Source organism: Globicephala melas, chromosome 19 (assembly GCF_963455315.2).
Source record: "Globicephala melas chromosome 19, mGloMel1.2, whole genome shotgun sequence".
Lineage (NCBI taxonomy): Eukaryota > Metazoa > Chordata > Mammalia > Artiodactyla > Delphinidae > Globicephala > Globicephala melas.
The window spans coordinates 48,201,268-48,224,885 of NC_083332.1; the positions used below are offsets into that span (position 1 = coordinate 48,201,268).

General features: G+C 38.0%; 1 protein-coding gene and 1 non-coding gene across 2 annotated transcripts in view; both read left to right on the plus strand.

Moving 5' to 3' along the window:
- The window catches only part of AP1G1 (adaptor related protein complex 1 subunit gamma 1), an 88,826-nt gene that overhangs the window by 55,567 nt on the left and 9,641 nt on the right, over positions 1-23,618 (plus strand). Inside the window, exons 6-19 of the mRNA XM_030863448.2 lie at positions 21-97; positions 3,854-3,949; positions 4,412-4,492; positions 4,693-4,791; positions 8,456-8,511; positions 9,576-9,689; positions 12,065-12,205; positions 12,943-12,997; positions 17,658-17,780; positions 17,952-18,041; positions 18,658-18,785; positions 19,832-19,936; positions 20,848-20,989; positions 21,182-21,308. Coding sequence (XP_030719308.1) covers positions 21-97; positions 3,854-3,949; positions 4,412-4,492; positions 4,693-4,791; positions 8,456-8,511; positions 9,576-9,689; positions 12,065-12,205; positions 12,943-12,997; positions 17,658-17,780; positions 17,952-18,041; positions 18,658-18,785; positions 19,832-19,936; positions 20,848-20,989; positions 21,182-21,308 — 1,434 coding nt within the window. The remainder of the gene's footprint in view (positions 1-20; positions 98-3,853; positions 3,950-4,411; positions 4,493-4,692; positions 4,792-8,455; positions 8,512-9,575; positions 9,690-12,064; positions 12,206-12,942; positions 12,998-17,657; positions 17,781-17,951; positions 18,042-18,657; positions 18,786-19,831; positions 19,937-20,847; positions 20,990-21,181; positions 21,309-23,618) is intronic.
- On the plus strand, positions 9,962-10,047 carry LOC115857062 (small nucleolar RNA SNORD71). The gene has a single exon (XR_004041106.1). It is a non-coding gene; the product is annotated as a small nucleolar RNA SNORD71 (small nucleolar RNA).

Below are 23,618 nucleotides of genomic sequence, written 5' to 3' on the forward strand. Positions count from 1 at the left end.
CATTGGTTCTTTTCTTTCAGGTGTCCTTCACACTTCTGTAGTCCTCCTCACAGAAATGTGTGAGCGAAGCCCAGACATGCTTGCACATTTCAGAAAGGTAGGTGCCATTCTGTATATCTAAGCCTTTCTTGATTGAAAATGGCTTTCCTGAAAAGTACATGATTTTCTCACCTATGAATTTTCTTTTGAAAGAAAGCTGTGGAGCTGAATAAAGGACTTAAACAGCCCTGCTGTGTGGTAGGGCTGGAAGCCAGATTTAGGCATATAAGAACTGGCAATAGTGCAGTGTTTTCCCTTTCATAATAGAAGTCTTCTCTCATTGTTGGCAGACACACCAGTCTCTCACATTGCTTTATCTGCTGTTTTCACATTGAAGTTAGGAAATGTAGCCTGAGGTCAAATTACACACAGGAAGAGAGAGAGAGAGAGAGAGAGAGAGAGAGAGAGAGAGAGAGAGAGAGAGAGAGAGAGAGAGAGAGTGTGTGTGTGTGTGTGTGTGTGTGTGTGTGTGTGTGTCTGTGTAGTTTAAGGCAGGTAATTTTTTTTTTTTAAAGGTGAAAACTGCAAACTGAAATTTGACATTACTTTTACCTAACATAGGGTCCCGCACTATTCATTTTACGCTGTGGTGACTCCAGTGATGGAAGTCTCTAGCTTTCTTAAGTCCCTCCCTCCCTTTCTTAGAGCATTCTAAAGTGGAAATTTTTTTCTCCACTTATGTTTAGAAGGGACTAGTAAGGAGGACTCAGAGAAAGACTGTTCTTTGGGTAATTACATGCATTTCAGTTCCTTTTATAGGGTGCTGATCACTCCATAAATTGGGCTTACTTTGTACTTTAGATCTAATGAAGCTCTAATAGCAGCTCTTTTTTGGGAGGCTTTTTTGCCCCCTTAGATGTTCATGTATTGATTAAATTATTATAAAATAGTATGAGGCCCGTATCTGTCCCTAATGCTTGCTTTGTATGTTTTGTTCCTGTTGTCTGTTTGGAATCCTGCTGTATGTTAGAATGAAAAGGTAAGAATTAACCCTCTTTTAGATGGTGCATGCTGGCATTAGGTCCTTAGTGGCTTTTGTGTATCCATCCACAAATGTGGCTTTTAAAAATATACTAATGCTGAAGTTGTGCTTAATACTATGTTATTTGTCCTAGCATTTTTGGCTAACTTCCTAGTCCAGGTTTTGTCTTGTCACTTAAACTCCTGACTCCAAAGTCAGCCTTGGATTTCAGTTGCAGCCTTTCCTGATTTGTAAGCCTCCTTCTCTGCCTTTCCTTTGTCTTCACTTGAGAAACTTTGAGCAGTTTCCCATTGGTGATGGCAGTTCCAGGTCAGTTTTGATCCTTGACACCAAACACTGCTTCTTCTTGAAGCAGATATTTTAGAGCCGTGTGGGTAACCCCATGCTTTAAAAAGCTCCGTACGTACTTCTGAACTTTCAGTTCAGACTTAGAGCTTTAATTTCCCCCTTACTTGCCCTCAGTCTTGCCTTGAAGTTTTGGAATATTAAAAGTTTTTTGAGGTAGAGTGGGTGGGCATCAACTGATTTTCATGGCTGCAGCCTTTCCCTTTGTCATTTTATTTTGTTTGTCTTGTCATCAGTTTTAGTAACTTGCATTTTTGTCAGAAAAATAAAGCTGGATTCCAGGAATTTGTATGCAGAACACTTAGACATTTGTGCTTTTTGTCCCGGGTGCTCTTATGTGGTGTGAGTTTAGTAGCTGAAGGAAAAAGGACTTCTCTGAGACAGAAACCAGATTTTTTAAAAAAAATAATTAATTTTTTTGGCTGCGTCAGGTCTTAGTTGTGGCACGTGGGATCTTTCTTTGTGGTGCGCTGTCTCTTCATTGTGGTGCATGGGCTTCTCTCTAGTTGTGGTGTGCGGGTTTTTCTCTCTCTAGTTGTGCACGCGGGCTCCAGGCTGCATGGGCTCTGTAGTTTGTGGCATGCGGGCTGTCTCATTGAGGCACGTGAGCTCAGTAGTTGTGGCACAGGCTTAGTTGCCCTGTGGCATGAAGGATCTTAGTTCCCTGACCAGGGATCGAACCTGTGTTCCCTGCATTGGAAGGCAGGTTCCTTACCACTGGACCACCAGGGAAGTCCCCAGAAACCAGATTTTAAAAAGTAATTGAGGGCTTCCCTGGTGGTGCAGTGGTTGAGAGTCCACCTGCCGATGCAGGGGACACGGGTTCGTGTCCCGGTCCGGGAAGATCCCACATACCGCAGAGCGGCTAGGCCCGTGAGCCATGGCCGCTGAGCCTGCGCGTCCGGAGCCTGTGCTCCACAACGGGAGAGGCCACAGCAGTGAGAGGCCCACATACCGCAAAAAGTAATTGAGGATATGGGTAGTACAAAAAAGGAGACCATTGGGAAGTATGCAAGGCGAACTACTTTTTGTGCAGAGCTTGGTAATTAGATGATCCCGGTTTTATTACATTTTAAAGCAGTTTATACAGTTATATTATTCTGACCTCTAATATGAATCTGTCCACAGTTGACAGAGTTAATGAGGATTCTGTTTAGAATTTACAGGTCATTATAGCTTAGATTTGTTTTAATCTTGGAATTGTCCAAATTAGATTTTTGTTTAGGTGACTTACGAAGTGCTTAATTGAAGTGTTATGGCCAAACTTATTTAAATTCCCACAGATTATGTTGTCTTGTATTTAGCAATAGACTTAGTGTTGTAAATGTTTTGAGTGTGTACCTTGGGCAGAGCTTGGCTTTTGTTTCAGTCTTGATCCCCTTTTAGAATTGGAGAGTAGGGAGGAATCCAAATACGATGAGAAAAAAATAATTGAGTTGCAGCAAAGTTGGGGCTGTTTTGACTGCCTCCAAAAGAGATAGGATTCAGTTCGCTTTGGACACTTCTTAATGTTAGGTGATTAGAATTGTTTATATAGCTAAATTGAGTTTGTAGTTTGAGACTGGAAATGTTCTTATTGTGGCAAACATTTTGGAATAGGGTTTTAACCTTAAATGATTGATCAACAGAGTTTGAAATGAATGATAATATTTAAAGCATTTTTAAGTTCAGCTTGGGAGTAAAATTGCGTCTACTATGTACTGTCAGTCAGTCTAATGGACAGAGTAAAAAGAAGAAGGGCATTCTGACCATAAGGAATGTATAGTTTCATCAGTGAGATAAGACAGGCAACAAATGTATAATTAGGTGCTGAAATTAAATTTTACCTAAAATTATGTCATATGAGTTAAGAATAGGAAAAGGACATTATTCATGGCCTTGCTGTCTTCCTAAAGTGAAGGATACAATTTTTCATGTGTCTTTTCCACTTAGTCAGTGTTGGAGGCTTTTGTATTCCCTGTTGTTTGTTGGAAAAGGATATAACTAGCCAAATATTAAGAGGGGAGAATTTTTTTCTCTATTTGAGATAGTTTGTTTTAAGACTATAATTTTAATAAAATCACCAGTATTTTGGGTGTGATAACATTTTATATCCACATGTGTTGAATGTATTAAAAACTGAATATATTTGTGCAACCTTGGTGTGTCAAGTCCTATAGAAGTAGAAATGCAGTATGCCCCATAGGTACCTGTTTTACTTCGTTCTCAGAGGCTTTCTAACCTACTGTTATTTATAGTACCTTTGCATGTATAACTCTGGAGTAAAAATATCTGGTTTGTTTTTAATTCAGATATACCTTCTTGAGTTCTTGGCCAGAATACTCCTAAGTTATATTTATCAAACATCAACAGTATACTAGTATATTGTATCAGTAGAATTTGCTTGGACTCAGACCCTTGCATCCTTTTTCTAAGTCAAATTACCTGCCTATTCATGAGAAATTCTTTGATGTTCACTGTTTTTTGATGCATCTCTCTTCCCCCCAGCTTGTGCCCCAGTTAGTTCGTATTCTAAAGAACCTCATCATGTCCGGATATTCACCAGAACATGATGTTTCTGGGATCAGTGACCCCTTTTTGCAGGTGAGGTCGAAAGAAAGTTTTGGATAAATGATATATTTTGGAATAGATTTTTCCTTCCTCTTATGTTTGTGTTGGGTAGAGATTTGGTAGTTAATTGATTAAACTAATTACATTAACAAATGAATAGTGACACAATTCTGTATGAGATTAATAGGATAAAATTATAGTTGTAATAGTCAAATCATATACTACATGGAAACTTGATTTACCAATATAATACAGCTCTGCAGGTGGTGGTAACCTTTGGCTGTGAAGTGTCAAAGTGTGGGTTGTCTAATAACTTCATTAAGACATAGAACCATATATAACTTCTCTAAAGATAATGTTTAAATTTCTTCTGTTTGAATTTTACCATTTCTGTTGGGATCTAAGACTTCATTTAAGTTATTTGAATTTCATATCAAGCAAAGTTCCTTTGTGCCAGGCGGAATTTGTTGACATTTGTCATATTTTGCACATTAGGTACGAATTTTGCGGTTATTAAGAATTTTAGGACGAAATGATGATGACTCAAGTGAAGCTATGAATGATATATTAGCACAGGTGAGTACTTAAACTTGCATTTAAGTAAACACTCATTTTAGTAAAGCAAGGAGTAGAATGATTTTGAGTATATGGAGCAGTTTTTATTTGTGTTTTCTAATTGGTGGCTGTAATCAGTCACAAAATGTCTCCTGTTACCTCTGGATATTTTTTGGAAGCATTGTTTTGTCACTTTTGTAACACCCTCTGTGTCTTTTCAGGTTGCCACTAATACGGAGACTAGTAAAAATGTAGGAAATGCTATTCTTTATGAAACGGTTTTGACTATCATGGATATTAAGTCAGAGAGTGGACTGCGAGTAAGTCTTTTTAATCTTTTCTTCTCTAAACATTTTATTTAAAATAATTGACTTGGATTTTGGAAATGAATTCCATTTGGAAATTAACTTTAGTAAAGAATGATGCAGAATGTATAGTGCTTTTTTTTGGTATCTGAAGTATCATTTTCTCCACTGAAGGCTTAATATTGATTATAATAGAAATTGGAAGAGCTTAGGTATGGTTAGACACATAGATAATGTTAAGTGAAGGAAAATTTTCTTTCTTTCTCTTTTTTTTTTTCTTTTTTGACCACACCATGTGGCATATGAGATCTTAGTTCCCCGACCAGGGATCGAACCCATGTCCCCTGCATTGGAAGCGGGAAGTCTTAACCACTGGACCGCCAGGGAAGTCCCAAGGAAGCATTTCTGAATGAGCTTTTTTTAAAGCCATGATTTGAGTTGGGCTCAGTCACTTCAAATGAGACATGATATTTGAGTTAATTCATTTCTCTAAATTTTTATTTGAGAAATAAACACAAAGTAAAAGAATTCAAACAGTACAAAAGGTATGCAGGGAGGAAGATGTCTGTCTGTAGCTTTCATGTGTAGACTCTCAATTTTTCTAGTGGGAAATATGGTTACCATTTTCTTTTCTTTTTTTTTTAAACATCTTTATTGGAGTATAATTGCTTTACAATATGGTGTTAGTTTCTGCTGTTTAACAATGTGAATCAGCTATATGTATACATATATACCCTCCCTCTTGTCTCTCCCTCCCACCCTCCCTACTCCACCCCTCTAGGTGGTCACAAAGCACCAAGCTGATGCAGCTGCTTCCCACTAGCTATCTGTTTTACATTTGGTAGTGTAAATGTGTTAATGCTACTCTCACCATTTTCTAATGTGCTTTTTTTTGGAGATATTTTATCCATATTTAAATGTGTCTGTACATGTGTATTTCTTGTCTATCCCACTTTTAAAAACTTTTTATTTAAAATAATTTTAGACTTACACAAAAGTTGCAAAAATAGTTCAGAGTCCAATATTACCATTCGCTCAGCTTCCCCTAATGTTAGCATCTTGTATAACTGTAGTATAATTATCAAAACTAAGAAGTTAATATTGGTTCAGTACCATTAACCATATTACAGACTTTATTCAGATTTCACCAGTTTTTCTACTGATGACTAATCCTTGATCCCACATTGCATCTATTGTCATGTCTCCTTAGTCTCCTCTAATCTATGACATTTCCTTCGTCTTTCCTTCATTTTTGTGACTTTGACACTTTTGAAGAGTACTGATCAGTTACTTTGTAGAATGTCCCTCAATTTGGCTCTGTCTGATATATTCTTTTTTTTTTTAATATTTATTTATTTATTTGGTTGTGCCAGGTCTTAGTTGTGGCATGCGGGCTCCTTGGTTGTGGCATGCGAACTCTTAGTTGTGGCATGCGTGTGGGATCCAGTTCTCTGATCAGGGATTGAACCCGGGCCCCCTGCACTGGGAGCATGGAGTCTTAACCACTGCGCCACCAGGGAAGTCCCTGATATATTCTTTTTTTAAAAATTTTTTCTAAATTTATTTTTTGGCTGCTTTGGGTCTTTGTTGCTGTATGCGGGCTTTCTCTAGTTGTGGCGAGCAGGGGCTACTCCTTGTTGCGGTAAGCAGGCTTCTCATTGCAGTGGCTTCTCTTGTTTGGAGCACGATCTCTAGGCACGGGGCTTCAGTAGTTGCGGCACACGGGCTCAGTAGTTGTGGCTTGCGGGCTTTAGAGCGCAGGCTCAGTAGTTGTGGCAAATGGACTTAGTTGCTCTGCAGCATGTGAGATCTTCCTGGACCAAGGCTCGAACCCGTGTCCCCTGTATTGGCAGGCGGATTCCTAACCACTGTGCCACCAGGGAAGTCCCCCCACCCCGATACATTCTTTTTTTTTTTTGCGGTACGCGGGCCTCTCACTGCTGTGGCCTCTCCCGTTGCGGAGCACAGCCTCCGGACGCGCAGGCTCAGCCGCCATGGCTCACGGGCCCAGCCGTTCCGCGGCATGTGGGATCTTCCCGGACCAGGGCACGAACCCGTGTCCCCTGCATCGGCAGGCGGACTCTCAACCACTGCACCACCAAGGGAAGCCCCCAATACATTCTTATAATTAGTTTGAGGTTATGCTTTTTTGGCAAGGCTACCACAGAAGTGGTGTGCCCTTCTCAGCTTCATATCAGGAGGTACCTGCTATCTGTTTGTCTCATTACTGGTGATATTAAGCTTGATCTTTTGGTTAAGGTGGTGTCTCTCCACTGTATAATTGTTTTTTTCCCCCTTTGTAATTATAATATTTTGGAGGAAACACTTTGACACTATGCAGATATTCTGTTCTCCTCAGACTTTTACCTGCCATTTCAGTACCCATCAGAGGATCTTGTCTGCAACAGTTATTAGGGTGGTGTTCTAATGATACCGTTCTATTTCCCTCATTTTTTCCTCATTAAATAATTGGAATTCTTCTATAAGGAAAAACTCTCCCTCAAGAATTTATTCATTCTTTCAACCATTTATTAGTATAATAATTGCTAACCCATAGCTTTGTAAGAAACAAATTTACTAACTACACTACAGTATTTGTGTATAGTTCTTTTTGTCATCTGGGTTGTTCTGCACCTTACACATTTCATGTTAGGTGAAAACATTATGTTGGAACTAGTTTATATTCATGTATAGAGACCATTTTCATTTTTAAAAAGGTTGTGGTAGAATATTCATAACCTAAAATTTATCATTTTAACCATTTCTAATTCTGTAGTTCAGTGGCATTAAGCACATTCACAATGTTTTGCAACCTACACAGCCATTTATCTTCAGAACTGTTTGGCCTTCCGAAACTGAATCTACATACCTATTAAACAATAACTCTCCCTTATCCCCTGTCCCCAACCCCTGGCAACCACCGTTCTACCTTCTGTCTCTATGGATTTGCCTGTTCAGGACATTTCACATAAATGGAATCATATAATATGGGGTGTTTGTGTCCGGCTTATTTCACTTAGTATAATGTCTTCAAGGTACATCCATTTCGCAGCATGTGTCAGGATTTATTCTTTTTAATGGTCGCATAGTATTCTGTTGTATGGATGTGCCATAGTACATGTAGCAAATTTGCTATTAATGGACTCTCCTATCATTTGTGATTATAGATAGTGTTGCAGTAGATTTTTGTGCATATGTACAAGTACATTTGTCAGCTAAATTCCTAGAAGTGAAATTGTTGAAGCAGAGGATATAGTTTCATTTTGTAGCTTTTATTTATTTATTTGGCCGCACCATGTGGCATGCAGGATCTTAGTTCCTCAACCAGCGATCAAACCCATGCCCCCTGCAGTGGTAGCACAGAGTCCTCATCACTGGACCACCAGGGAATTCCTCATTTTAAATATTTATAGTTACTGCCAGGTTTCCCTCCAGTGAGGCTGTAACAATATTATTTTTCAGCTAACGATATAAAAACTTTAAAACAATCTTTCAGCAGAAGTAAAATATGGTTTTAGGAGTTTACCTTCAGAATTTTTTTTTGGCTAGCAATCTATAGAAGTACTAACTAAACTACCACCTTTAAATAGTTTGCATCTATCAGAGGCCAGAAAGTGACCCTTAAACAATATAGATATTTGATTTTCCTAAATTTTTAAGCTATGCTGTTTCTCTGTAGGTCCTAGCCATAAATATCCTGGGTCGTTTCTTATTGAACAACGACAAGAATATTAGGTAAGTCAACTGAAAAATGTCTTGTATCTGGCTATTATAAACTCAGTGTACTCAAGAGTGACTTTGCTCAAGATCACACATGTATTGAGTGACATATCTAGAACTTCAACTCAGGATTTTTATTTTTAGTCTGGTCTTAAAACCGTTTTGATAAGAATTTAAGTATTTGCCTCATGAGTTAATTTTTAGTCCTGTTTATACTTTAGCATTAGGAGTCAGCAAACTTTTTCTGTAAGGGACCAGATGGATGGTCAGTATTTTAGACTCCATGGGCCTTAGGGTCTATTTGGCAACTACTCACCTCTGCCTCTTGGTGTGAAAGCAGCCATAGACTGTGTAAATGATGTGCATGGCTGTATTGCAATAAAAATTGATTTACCAAACCAGACAGCAGAGGGCTGGGTTTTTGCAGATAGGCTGTAGTTTGCTGACCCCTGCTCTAAATTAAGAAGAAAAATATAACATTTCAGTTGCAAACCTGGAACATGTTTGTGAACTCCAGCTACTTTTTTAAAATAGATGAATTTATCAGTATTACCTTCTATTCTTTCTTGTCATGTTAACGATTGAAAAAATGTGGAAATAATCATTATGGTACCCTGAATTATCTTCTCCTTCCAGAAGAATTTTTAAATACTTGGATCATAAACTCAAATTTTTGCAGGGGCAGTTTTGGTACTGGTATCAAACAAAAGCAGAGGAAATGGTAAAATTGAAATAATTTCCTCTTGTGTTTTGGGGCTCAGACAGCCTGAAAAGGCATACTATATACTTATTTTGTTGTACTATTTGAAAGAGTTTGGAAGAATCAAGTCAGTCACTTTTAGAAGTTTAAATGGAATTGACCATGAATACAAATCTAAATCCAAGGCTTCTGGTTGCCACAGCTTTAGATTATAGTATTTTTTATGGCTTTACTGTGTTTCCATTTTACTCACTAATCTGTCTTGTCTTTTAAATATTTAACAATGTATGCTTTCCCTTAGTCATTGGACATCTTCTTTGTCGTTAAGCAGAGAATTATCCTGAATTTTAATTCTGTTCTTCTGCTTTATGTCATCCAGATATGTAGCTTTAACATCTTTGTTGAAGACTGTGCAGACAGATCATAACGCAGTACAGAGGCACAGAAGTACCATTGTGGACTGTCTAAAAGATTTGGATGTCTCAATAAAACGGTAACAGATTATTGAAAATTCTGCTCCCCACCCATCACCTGATAACTTTGTAATAGTTTTGAGAGGGAGAATGTAGACATTTATGTATTTAGTCATTATTTTCACAGAGTAAATCCTTTTTTTCGAAAGGATTGGCAGGGAGAAGTTTAGATTAATGAAAGAGGCCAGTACGGAATACTGAAGTGCACACTGAAGTTGTCCTTGGTTCTTTGATGAGTAAAACAGGTACAGATAAGCTGGGCATATGTTTACTCAACAGAGGTACTGTGTTCTGTGTGTTGGAGGATGAAAATACGGAGTGATCCATCGGCTGAGTGTTTTATCACAATGCTGAAACTCAAATTGCTGACAGCACACGTTTTCTCACAGTACTTCAAAATACTAGAGGCAGCCGTGTTTCTTTAGAACAGTGCATCTAGGAATGACTTTTAGGCAGCACATAGGACTTAGAAAAGGCATGTATATTTTTTCCTTGGTGTAGTAATTCTACTGGTTCTCGTCTTAGAATGACTAGTTGTTTGTAAAACCTAGTTATAGTTGGCCTCAGTGAACTTTTGGTTTACTGTTCAAACCAGAAAAAATTAGATTTGAAATGATCTCTGAAACTATTCACTTAACAAACATTCATTGATAATTGTGTTCCTTTTATTTGCAGAGAACAGGTGCTAAGTGCTTGGGCAAACTAAAGATAAGACCTAGAGTCAGTAATAACAACTTTTACATAGTGCTTTGCAAAGGATTTATAAGCGCTCTCTCAGTTGGTTCTCAGAGCAAGCCAGTAAGAGAGACTAGGCAATTACTTCTATCCCCAGTTAACAGATTAAAATACAGTACCAAAGGAATCAAAAGACTTACTCCAAACCTTACCCCTTGGACATGGCAGACGTGGGAATAGAAATCAGACTTTCTGACTTCTATTGTGTTGTTTCTGTATAGCTCATGACTGGGCTTTGCATTTCAAAAGTAAAACCTGGGTCTCTTTGACAGGTTATATAACAGTAGGAGCTTAGACTCTGGAGCCAGAAAGCCTCATTTCAAATCCTGGCTCTGCCCTTAATAAACTTTGTCTAGTTACTTAGCCTTCTTGTGCTTCAGTTGTCCCATATGCAAAATGTGGATACAAGAGCACCCACTTCAAAAGGTTATATGCAGGATTAACTGGATTAACATATGTAAAGTACTTAAGCACTGTGTAAGAATTAGTTATTATTGCATTTCTGTAAGGATTGAGTTTTTGTTGCTTGTAGATTAACTAAGATGAAAGTATTATTAAATTGGGATTTTTGAAAGTTAATTATATGCCATGTTTGACATTATTGACCAAATGTGAAAAGATGCCTGTCGTAACCTTATAACTTTTATATGTAAAACATGTCCATATTTGCCTTCATTGCCAAATTTGATAGGCGGTTTTAGAAACTCCTATTTGCTCTCATAGCACATACCCTTTTTTTCCTTTTCATGGCTCTTATTCTCTTTTTCAGTTTTTTTCCCAGCTTTATTGAGATATAATTGTGTAAGTTAAAGATGTCCATCACATTGACTTGTCACACTTATCTATTGCAAAATGATTATCACCGTAGCATTAGTTAACACCTGCATCCTATCACATACTTACCATTTCTTTTTCATGGTGAGAATATTTAAGATCTATTCTCTTAGCAACTTTCAAGTATATAATACATTGTTATTAACAATAGCCATCATGCTATACATTAAATCTCCAGAACTTATTCATCTTATAGGTGGAAGTTTGTGCTCTTTGACCAACATCTCCCCATTTTTCCCACCCCTCAGACCCTGGTAACCACCATTCTAGTCTCTGTTTCTATGCATTCAGCTTTTTTTAGCTTCCACATATGAGTGATAGTGTACAATATTTGTCTTTCTCTAACTTACTTCACTTAGCTCTCAAGGTTTGTTTTTATTCTACTCTTCTATGTACCTTTTGATGTAAACCATGTTCCATCATCTTTGGACTAAAGTGGATGTAATAAAAGGAGAGTATGGTGACTATATATCATGTTTTTAATGAATAACGCAGAGGTATTATCATTGGGTAATAATTTTGTTGCCTCTCTTTTTGAGCCTTTTAAGTATTCTAAATTTCAGCTTCATAGAATAGATTGCTGAACTCAAACTGCATTTTTGGTCTTTAGTAGTATATCTCTTGGGGATTTTTGAAGAAAAGTGTTGATGAACGTTCAAAATAAATTTGATAACTTTGGTTATCTCATGTGCAAAGATTGGGATCATAAGATCATGCAAAGACATCAATACATCCACTAGTGCTTGGTGTTCAAAGACAACATACCTGGGTCTTTGTTTCATTCCCACTGTAAATATCATAACTTTTTTTCCCTCCCCCCTGCAAGGCGTGCAATGGAATTGAGTTTTGCCCTGGTAAATGGGAATAATATTCGAGGCATGATGAAGGAATTGCTTTATTTTCTGGATTCATGTGAGCCAGAATTTAAAGCAGACTGTGCATCTGGAATCTTCCTTGCTGCAGAAAAGTAAGATTTAATTTTTATATTCATTGGTTAAAAATGCTTGGAAAATTTTGGAAAGCATCTTTAAAACATGGGGGAAATGTTGTAAACATGTTTAAACATGTAACATTTATTTCAGGCTTCCCATTAGAAATTAGGTTTGAGAAGGCCATTCTAGCCAGTATCTAATGTTAAGCATTATGCTAAGACCAAAATAATCCCACTTTTATAAAATCTCCTCTTTTATCTGTTCTTTAACCTCTCATCTATGATGTCCTTTTGATGAAAAGAATAGAAAAGTTACAGCATCTGGATGGTGGTTCTGTGTAAAACTTTTAGGAAGAAGTACCTCAAGATTTTGGTAGTATGGTTGTTTCACCTCTTTTCACTGTGAATTTAAGGGAGCAAGTTTCTAGTCCTGGTGTGCCTGGGTCTCGGAAGAGTCCCTTTTCTTCTTTCTTCTCTATCCTCTCCTGTCCTGACTTTATGATTTATTTTCTGAAAAACTGGAGACAGAGTCCCCAGTTCTCAGCTCAGCAACTCCTATTGCATATTACGTGGAACATCTGAATTTGACTATGTACCACTTCATCACCCTTTGAAATGGGAATTGCTGCTAGTTTTGAAGGTAAAATGGATCCAGATATAATCACTTAACCTGTGAACCTAAAAAATGCTGTAGGACAGGATTTTTGAAAGTCACTGAGCAGAGCTTAGTTTATAGGTTCCAGTGTTTTCACCTAGTGCCATTATTTTCTCAGGTATGCACCTTCCAAACGGTGGCATATAGACACAATTATGCGCGTTCTGACAACGGTAAGTAGTGTTCTTAAGTCAACATATACTAAGGGCTGGATGTGTCGATTAACGAGTCAGACAAAGCCCTTGTTCTCATGAAGCTTATATTCTGGTGGGGGAGGTAGGAAATTCATGGGGAAATATGTAACACTCTCTTGTCAGGCAGGGGAAAATGCTATGAAAAATACTAAAGTAGCATATGGGACTGTATTGATGGCAGAAGAGGATGGGATATGGGGCAGTGGGCCAGGTGTCTTAGGTAGAATAGGGCAGGTCACCCAGAGGAGGTAATATTTGAGTAGAGAACTTGGTTAAATGAGGAGCTGTGCAAAGATTTGGGCTAAGAGTGTACAAATCAGAAGGAACAGTAAGTGTTGCAAAGCCCTAGGGTAGCAAACAAGCTTGACCTGTCTGGAGAGCATCAAGAAGGCCAGTGAAGCCAGTAGAGTGAGAGAGGCAGAGAATGGTAAGCTTGATGCAGGGGCTAGATTCTATAAGGCCTTACAGGAGTTAGGATTTTATTTTGAATATGATAGGAAATCATTGGAAAGTTTTGAATGGCTAAATTCTGGATTTTAAATTATGATTTTATAGAATATCCTTTCTTTGGTAGTCTTCCAGAATTTTGGAGCTTCTCAGTCGATCAATTAATAGACAGGGATTAGAGATTTAAGAGTAAAAATGAAAATGTAGTGGCATAACTATCTATGTCTAATTATGTCACCAGAAGTAAAAAACGTTGACAAAGTTGACCACGTTAAAATTTAAAACTTGTATAGCAGAAGGAAAAAAAAGTCTACAAAGTTAAAAGGCAGATGACAATTAGGGGAAAAACCATTGTAACATATGACAGTGTGTTAATATTTTTAATCTATAAATACTTTACAATTAATAGGAAAAAGTGAAACACTAAAGGAAAAACTGGCATTTGAACAGACATTTGACAAAAGAAGAAATGGCTAGTTAACAGTGAAAAATACCCTTACTCTTAAAGAGATAGTAAATAAAATAAAAGTGAGGTATCATTTTTCACTTGTCATACTTTTCAATCTAATTCCTAGTGCTAGTTAGAAAATAGAGAACAGGCAGTACTTTATTAATTATGTTTTTAGGACTTTCTGTTGGAAAAATAAAAGGTCACTGTACAAAAATGTATATTACAGAAGTGTTCATCCTAATCTTATTTATAATAGGGGAAAGCTGGAAACAACCAGGTGTCTCCCAATGGGCATGGGTTAAGTAAATTATGAAACATCTGTAGCAGGGAATGATACCATTGAAATTTTTAAAATTTCAATTAACTAGTTTACCTACAATGAATTAATTTTGTAAAAGTTTAAAAGTCAGTATACTTAATTGGGAAATTATATTCTAACAAAAGATACGATGGTTTTTATAAGGCTCAAAAGAAGGGAAAAATTAGAGCTCCTGGAGAAAAATGTTTATCGAAATCAAAACTTTTTTTAAAAAATTGCTCCAACTTTTCGGTTTTCCAATCAATTTATGTTCTCTTTTTATATGATCATATGATTTTTCTTCTTCAGCCTATTGATGTGCTAGGTTAAGTTAATTGATTTTTTAAAAAATTATTTATTTAATTGAAGTATAGTTGGCTTACATTAATTGAATTTTGAATGCTGAATCAGCCTTCCATATCAGGAATAAATCCCACATGGTTGTGACATATAGGTTTTTTAATGCATTATTGTTGTATTTGATTTTCTAATTTTTTTAAGAATATTTGCATCTGTGTTCATGAGAGATATTGGTCTATAGTTTTCTGTTCCCGATGTTTTCTTTGATCCATGTGTTATTTAGTAGTGTGTTATTTAATTTCCAAATATTTGGGGACTTTTCAGCCATCTTTATATTACTTATTTCTAGTTTAATTTTGCATGATTTCTACTCTTTTATTTATTTTAAAATATTTATTTATTTATTTTTATCTTGGTCTGCCTTGGGTCTTCATTGTGGCACACGGAATCTTTTTGTTGTGGCACAGGGGCTCATCATTGCAGAGCTTCTCTCTAGTTGTGGCACAGAGGCTTCTCTCTAGTTGTGACGTTTGGGTTTTTCTCTCTCTAGTTGTGGCACGTGGGCTCCAGAGCGTGTGGGCTCTGTAGTTTGTGGCACTCAGGCTCTCTAGTTGAGGTGTGCAGGCTCAGTAGTTGTGGTGCGTGGGCTTAGTTACCACACAGCATGTGGGATCTTAGTTCCCCGACTAGGGATTGAACCCGTGTCCCCTGCATTGGAAGGCGGATTCTTTACCACTGGACCACCAGGGAAGTCCCTCTGTTCTTTTAAATTTATTTTTAATGGCCCAGAATGTGATCTGTCTTAATGAATGTTCTGTGTGAGCTTGAGAAGAATGTGTATTCTGCTGTTGTTGAATGGCGTGGTCTATAAATGTCAATTAGATCATGTTGATGATTTCTCTTATTTAAAACACTCTGCTTGTGCTTCCCTGGTGGAGCAGTGGTTAAGAATCTGCCTGCCAATTCAGGGGGACACTGGTTTGAGCCCTGGTTTAGGAAGATCCCACATGCCATGGAGCAACTAAGCCTGCGAGCCACAACTACTGAAGCCCACGTACCACAACTACTGAAGCCCCCGCGCCTAGAGCCCGTGCTCTGCAACAAGAGAACCACCGCAATGAGAAGCCCGTACACCGCGATGAAGAGTAGCTCCCCACTCACTGCAACTAGAGAGAGCTGGCTCGCAGCAACGAAGACCAAATGCAGCCAAAAATAACAAATAAATACAATAAATAAATTTATTAAAAAAAATAATAAAACACTCTGCTTTTTCCTATTAGGGAAGAATGTAAATATCTAAGTCACACCACTAATTACCTGCTTTTTAGCTTCTCACCTTTCCTTTTTGACCATTTCCCTAAACTTCTCCCTCTGTCTCTGTGTTTCCTTTTTTTTTTTTTTTGCGGTACGCGGGCCTCTCACCATTGTGGCCTCTCCCGTTGCGGAGCACAGGCTCCAGACGCGCAGGCTCAGCAGCCATGGCTCATGGGCCCAGCTGCTCCGCGGCACGTGGGATCCTCCCAGACGGGGGCACAAAGCCGTGTCCCTCTCATCGGCAGGTGGACTCTCAACCACTGCACCACCAGGGAAGCCCTGTCTTTGTGTTTCTTAACAGGAGTGGGTATCCCAGCCACCTGGGATTTTTTCTTTGTCTTTTTCCTCTCTAAAGTACACATGGGTAGGCCTGATCTCAGTCTTGTAAATCCGATCAACTCTTCTGTCCAGTAATGGGAGATTGACCAAGGTGGGCTGATACTAGGCACAGGTTCCACTGTTTATATGTCCTGTGCAACCTGGTTATCATCGTGCTCTGATAAGGCCAAAATTTAGTTTCCTCATAGGTTAAATAGCTGTATTTTGTTTTTGTGGTTGTAAATCTCAAGATTCCACTAGTCAAGAGGACAATAAAGAGATCAAGGTTTTCTTTTTTTTTTTTTTAATGTGGATAATTAAATACAAAATATTTCCTATTCCTGGGACTACTTATTGGTTCTATATTTATAAACTAGTTTTTAAAGGAGTGTGAATAAACTCAGGTTTTTTATTTGTTTGTTTGCTTATTTATGTATTTATTTGGCTGCATCGGGTCTTAGTTGCAGCACACAGGATCTTCTTGAGGCACTCAGGATCTTTCGTTGTGACGTGTGGGCTCTTCATTGTGGTGCAAGGGCTTCTCTCTAGTTGTGGTGTGTGGGTTTTCTCTCTCTAGTTGTGGCACGCAGGCTCCAGAGTGCGTGGGCTCTGTAGTTTGCAGCATGTGTGTTGAGGCGCACGGGCTTAGTTCTAAGCCCTGCAGCATGTGAGGTCTTAGTTCCCCGACCAGGGATCGAACCCACGTCCCCTGCATTGGAAGGCAGATTCTTTATCACTGGACCACCAAAGAAGTCCCCTAAACTCAGGTTTTTTAAAAGTTACTATTTATTTCAGTCTCATCTTATTTAACAAGCCTTTTTGAACTGTTCATGTACACTCCTTTCTCCATCCCCCAGAGTAGCGTGACTACTATAGCTAGCTCATGTGATTTTAACACCTGTGTTGGGGAGTTGTGGGAAGGGAGAGGTTGTTGTAATTAAGTTCCCAGTGAATGTATTTCTTAAATTTTTGTAATCATAGACCTTACCTGTTTTGAGTAGAGAAGGCTTCTTAAATTTTAAACTTTTTTTTTTTACTTTGGACGAAGAGAAGTTTTTATTTTTTATAAAATCTTAAAACTTTAGAATATTCATTTAAATAAGACTTTAAGGGGGGAGGGATAAATTGGGAGATGGGGATTGACATATACACACTACTATATATAAAATAGGTAACTAATAAGAACCTACTGTAGAGCATAGGAAACTGTACTCAATACTCTGAAATGGCCTGTATGGGAAAAGAATCTAAAAAAAGAGTGGATATATGTGTATGTATAACTGATTCACTTTGCCGTACACCTGAAAGTAACACAACATTGTAAATCAACTATACTCCAGTAAAAAAAAAAAAGACTTTGAAGTTTGAACTGCTTATAAACATGAGAATTGGAAACAACTTTATCTTTGAGGGTGTTTTGTAGTAGTCTCCTTTGAACAGCAACAATACTAGCTAACATTTCTTATTATTACTGTGTGTTTCTAGGGGTAACTGTCCGCATTTCCTTTTAGGCAGGAAGCTATGTTCGTGATGATGCAGTTCCCAACTTGATCCAGTTAATAACCAATAGTGTGGAGATGCATGCCTATACTGTCCAGCGCTTGTACAAAGCAATTCTTGGTGATTATTCTCAGGTAAGTACTTTCACTTTTGGGGGGAAATTGCCCTTTATTTTCCTGATATGCTCTTACTACTGTCACTCTAGAGGTGCCTCAGTTTTGACCTTTATGATTAGATGACCTGTGATTTGTATTAATCCTTTAAAGGACTGAAATCTTTGACAAACGGTGACTTTCTTTTGACAGCAACCTTTGGTGCAAGTAGCTGCCTGGTGTATAGGTGAATATGGAGATCTTCTTGTGTCTGGCCAATGTGAAGAGGAAGAGCCTATTCAGGTACCCTTTGTCACTCTTGGTTAAGGAGGGGGAAAAACAATTTTTTGGTTTTAAGAGAGTAGTGTTTAATCAGTTGAGATTGATTCCTTGAAAACCTTTTAAAGAAGCAATTCCAGAATTACATTGGAAAACCTGCTGATTTTTGAGTTGGAACTTACTGGGCCATTGTGAGATATTAAAACTGCGTTTAGGACCTATCCCCCATCCCATCAGACTGACTTACATTGTTTCTCTTACCCTCTGGCTGATAAGAAATGAGAGTGTATCCATGTTTCCATTTGCTCATTAAAGGACTGGATTTCAGAGAAGTTGTGGCAACAACACTTTAACTCTATGTATCTTTTTCCTTTCTTCCTCTCCTTCTGCCTTTGAAAGTCATAAAATGCCTCTCAGCCCCCAATGGGTATTTTCCATCCTTTTTACCTCCCTCCTACTTGCTTCTGGTTGGTGGGTTAGGTTGTACAGTTACTCTGGCAAAGCACAGATTATGTTAGAAGCTTTGGTAATGATGATGGCAGGATTGTCTTTCTGGTGACATCCTGTGACTTAATATCAGATGTAGATATTTACAGTTAAAATTCATCTTATATTGTCTTTTTTTTTTTTTTCTGCACAGGTAACAGAGGATGAAGTGTTGGATATTTTAGAAAGTGTCCTAATCTCTAATATGTCCACCTCAGTGACACGAGGTTATGCCCTCACTGCCATTATGAAGCTTTCTACTCGATTCACCTGTACTGTAAAGTGAGTATGGAGAAAAAGTAGGGTGAACATGTTGTTTTGTAATTTTTAAAAACTTTATTATGGAAAATTTCAAGCAAAAGCAAAAGTAGAATAGTAAAATCAATTGCATATACCTTTATTCTTCAATAACAATCATCATTTCATGGTTAATCCTTATTTTATCTATACTTTGCTCCCTGTCATCCCCCATGCCTGTTTTCTCCTTTAAAGTAGTGAAGTTATTTTCCCATATAAGGGTTCTGGTTTATTTTTTTCTTTTTACTGTTTTGACGAAAAGTTAATTCTTGGATCAGTCTCCCAGCCAAGCATATTTAAACTTAGTTCTCTTAGACCTTCTGCTTTAATTTTTTTTTTTTTTTTTTTTTGCGGTACGCGGGCCTCTCACTGTTGTGGCCTCTCCTGTTGCGGAGCACAGGCTCTGGACGCGCAGGCTCAGCGGCCATGGCTCACGGGCCCAGCTGCTCCACAGCATGTGGGATCTTCCCAGACCGGGGCACGAACCCGTGTCCCCTGCATCGGCAGGCGGACTCTCAACCACTGCGCCACCAGGGAAGCCCTCTGCTTTAATTTTTAATGTTAAGCCTCGTGAAGAATGGTATTTTTTACTATTTAAATTGTGAAGTAGAAGAATTTGGTGTCAGGTAATGACCTTTTGTTGAAAGAAGTCTGATGCCATGACCCACTTGTTGATAAAAGCTTATTTTAAAGTTATTAAAGAAGAGAGTGAACACTATAAATTTATTCTTTTGTAGCAAATTAATAATCGGTACTTTTGTCTAGCAAATTTTAGGGTATGAGATATTTAACAGACAAAATCTAGTATTACAACTAGAATAAGTATGATGGTAATAAGTATGATGGTCTTGAGCTATATGTCAGATGAATGAACATAAAGGAAAAGTGTTTTGTTTTTGAAAAGTTATGTACATTAAGAAAAGAGCATTTCAAAATTTTAACCAGAACCCTCTGTTTCAAACATTATTCTCTCTGCTTGTTTATGAACTTTCTTTTGGGTATTTGAATTTGTTTGTCATTTTATCCCAAAGCCGAATTAAGAAAGTGGTTTCCATCTATGGAAGCAGCATTGATGTGGAGCTCCAGCAGAGGGCAGTAGAATATAATGCACTTTTTAAGAAATATGACCATATGAGGTAAGTAAAAGAAAGTAAACAATGCATGTGCCTCTTAGCATCTCAAACAAATTGTCACGATAAACCCGTAAAGGAGATTCATCCCTCGTGCTTTATTAGCCGGACTTCACAACTCTGTTTAGTTCTAACTGCTTGGCCCCTTGTGTTTTGTCCATCTTCTATTCTGCCTAGCCTCTAAAGAAATAAGTGAACTATGTTCCTTTAGTCCCCTTCTCACCTTTCTTTTGGTAGAGAAAGTTTGCTTCATTTTCCATTTTATTTGGTGAAGAAGTGGGAGTTGTTTTTTTCTCAAGAGAATCGCATTCAGATATCATTACTATTAACATTTTGGTGTGCAGTGTCTTCTGTTATGCACTTTTTTCCCTCTTCTGTTATGCAGTATCTTCTTTTTTTTTTTTTGCGGTACGCGGGCCTCTCACTGTTGTGGCCTCTCCCGTTGCGGAGCACAGGCTCTGGACGCGCAAGCTCAGTGGCCATGGCTCACGGGCCCAGCCGCTCTGCGGCATATGGGATCTTCCCGGACCGGGGCACGAACCTGTGTCCACTGCATCGGCAGGTGGGCTCTCAACCACTGCGCCACCAGGGAAGCCCCAGTATCTTCTTAATTGGAAACTGCTAATAATGTACTTATTTGCTGTTCTTTCATTCCAATTTCTCTTATCACTGAGAATTCCCAGTGTCTCGGGATTTAGAGGGACAGTTTGTCCATTCAGTGTTTCTTGCCTGCCCTTAATCCAGCCAGGAATTTAGGTCATGTATTCTTGTAATCCAGCTTCTATTTTAGTGTCTGTGTTGGGATGTGGGGAGGGGAGATGTCTCTACATGTTTGGCTCCAATATAGTTACAGTGATTGTTTTGGGCAGGGAAGCTAGGTTAACTGCCTAGAATTTAACCACTTCAGATTCTTTCAGGTCTGCTCTGCTTGAGAGAATGCCTGTCATGGAAAAAGTAACCACAAATGGCCCTACTGAGATTGTGCAGACAAATGGAGAGACAGAACCAGCTCCTCTAGAGACCAAGCCACCACCCTCTGGGCCACAGCCCACCAGCCAGGTAGCTTTTCCCTTGCTTATCTGGGGATCTTCATGATCTTATAGTTCCTTAAAACCTATCTCTTAGCTGATACCTTTCAGTGTTCCTGGATTGATTGATGGTTCTCTTCCTTATTTTTAAGTGTTGAAAGGGCTTTGCATCAGATACAGATTAGGCAATGACTAATGAATAAGATTTTATTTCCTTGTTTAGGCCAATGATTTATTGGATTTGTTGGGAGGAAATGACATAACACCTGTCATTCCAACTGCACCTACAAGCAAACCAGCTTCTGCTGGTGGAGAACTTCTTGATTTGCTGGGAGACATCAACCTTACAGGTGAGGCCAGACTAGAGTTATTTCATGCTTGGTTAGGGATAAGGGCCTTAGGGAAAAACTGTACTGAACATAGCCTTTCTATCTAGCACATGAAACAGTTGAAGATGGGAGAGGCTAAGTGAAAAGCAAGAGTCTTCACAACATCTGGGATATGTTGCCATACTAATACTCTAGAGATAATTAATAGGGATTCCTTAAAGTCTAATTTTTAATTTTTTGGAGAGTAAATTACTCATAGCATTTTAAGATAGAAAGGACTGTCTCAGGTTAGAAAAGAAATACATCCCAAGAAATACATTACTTTTTCTAGGTTTCTTTCTACTCATGGTTAGTTTCCAAGAACTGTGGCCGTTTGTAGAGAGTGGAGAGATGTCAACTGTTTTCCTCCTTCCCTCTCTCTCCCTGTCTCTCTCCTTGGTATTAAAGCAATGGAAGGAGAAAGTCATCCATGGTTATAATATTCAAATATAACTTTTCATTTGGGAATATCTTTTCTTTATTTATATGTAGTAGACATTTGTAATTAATGTGTTCAGAGATATTGTGAACACAAGAGTTCAAGAGAGTCCAAGAGGGCTTCCCTGGTGGCACAGTGGTTAAGAATCCGCCTGCCAATGCAGGGGACATGGGTTCAAGCCCTTGTCCGGGAAGATCCCACATGCTGCAGGGCAACTAAGCCCGTGCCACAACTACTGAGCCTGCGCTCTAGAGCCCGTGAGCTACAGCTACTGAACCTGTGTGCCACAACTACAAAAGCTCACATGCCTAGAGACCATGCTCCACAACAAGAGAAGCCGCCGCAATGAGAAGCCTGCGCACCACAACAAAGAGTAGCTCCCCCACTCACCGCAACTAGAGAAAGCCCGCGTGCAGCAATGAAGACTCAACACAGACAAAAATAAATAAATTAAAAAAAAAAGAGTCCAAGAGTATCACTGTAGCATATAATTTCTATCTTAAGTGACTTCTTTAAAAGTATAATGGAGAGTTACAGCATACATGACCTTACGTAGAAAACAGCCATAGGATAAAGTTGTTGAATGCTCATCTAGACTGGCTATCACAAGCTAAATGATTTTTTTCCTAACGTCGCAGCCTCCCAGAGCTTATGGTTTGTATTTGTCTTAACAGAATTTAAAAATGTTACTTGTCAAAAAAAAAAAAAAAAAAAAATGTTACTTGTCATGTACTTAGAGCCATTTACAAATAGTCATTTTCAAATCTTGAGATGCCAAAGCTATCCTAGATATATGGAAAAACAAAAACAATCCCATGTTTAAAACATAGTGTATGGGGAATTCCCTGGCAGTCCAGTGGTTAGGACTATGTGCTTTCACTGCTTAGGGCCTGGGTTCAGACCCTGGTCAGGGAACTAGGATCCTGCAAGCTGTGCGGCATGGCCAAAACAAACCGTAGTGTATAGATGATATGCTTTATTTATTAACATAATAGCATTTCCATGTTAGTACATAATCTTACCAATTATAATTTTAAATGGTTGTCTAATATTTCATTAAGAAGTTTGAACCATTATTTATTCAGTTCCTTACTATTGGGCATTTTGTTTGTTTCCAGAGTTTTCTTATCATAACTGATGCCTCAACATATCGTTATTACATAAATTTGTCCAAATTTATTTTGGGTTTACATTCTTAGGCTAAGTTAAGTTAGGCTTAATCTGTCTGAATCTGTTTAAAGTAAGAAGGATAAATACTTAACGTCATAGGGTATTGTGAGGAACAGTGACTTATTACATGCATGACACATAGTAGGCACTTGGTAAATGTTATTTATCGTTTCCTCAATGTATATGGCCATGAGTTTCACTGTATAGTCATAAATATTATCGTCTTTTTTAAAAAGCCCTAACAGTTGAAAGATTGATGCTATCATTTTGTTAATTTTTATTTTTTCATTCAAGGGAATGTTTTATATTTATCCATATGTGCATTATACATGAATTTCCTTTTCATACATTCCTTTTGCATCCTTTAACTCATTTATCATGGGGTCTTAATGTTTTGTTTTTGTTCTGACTTTGTTTTTCTAGTCTTAAATGAAAAAGTAAAATGATAAAATGTTAAAAAGTCTAGATTTTCCTTTCCTTATTCATAATGAGTTTAAACACGTTTTCCCATTTTTTAAATTTTTAAGTAAAAAAATTTTGAGTTCTAGATTCTTTAAGCCATCATTACAGTCATATCGTAATGCACAGTAACTTAAATCAGTAGAAAGTAGGAAATAAATTTAGTATGAGCTTTTAGAGGAACTGGAGCAGTGAGTTTCTGTTGTTTCTCAAAACTACGTATT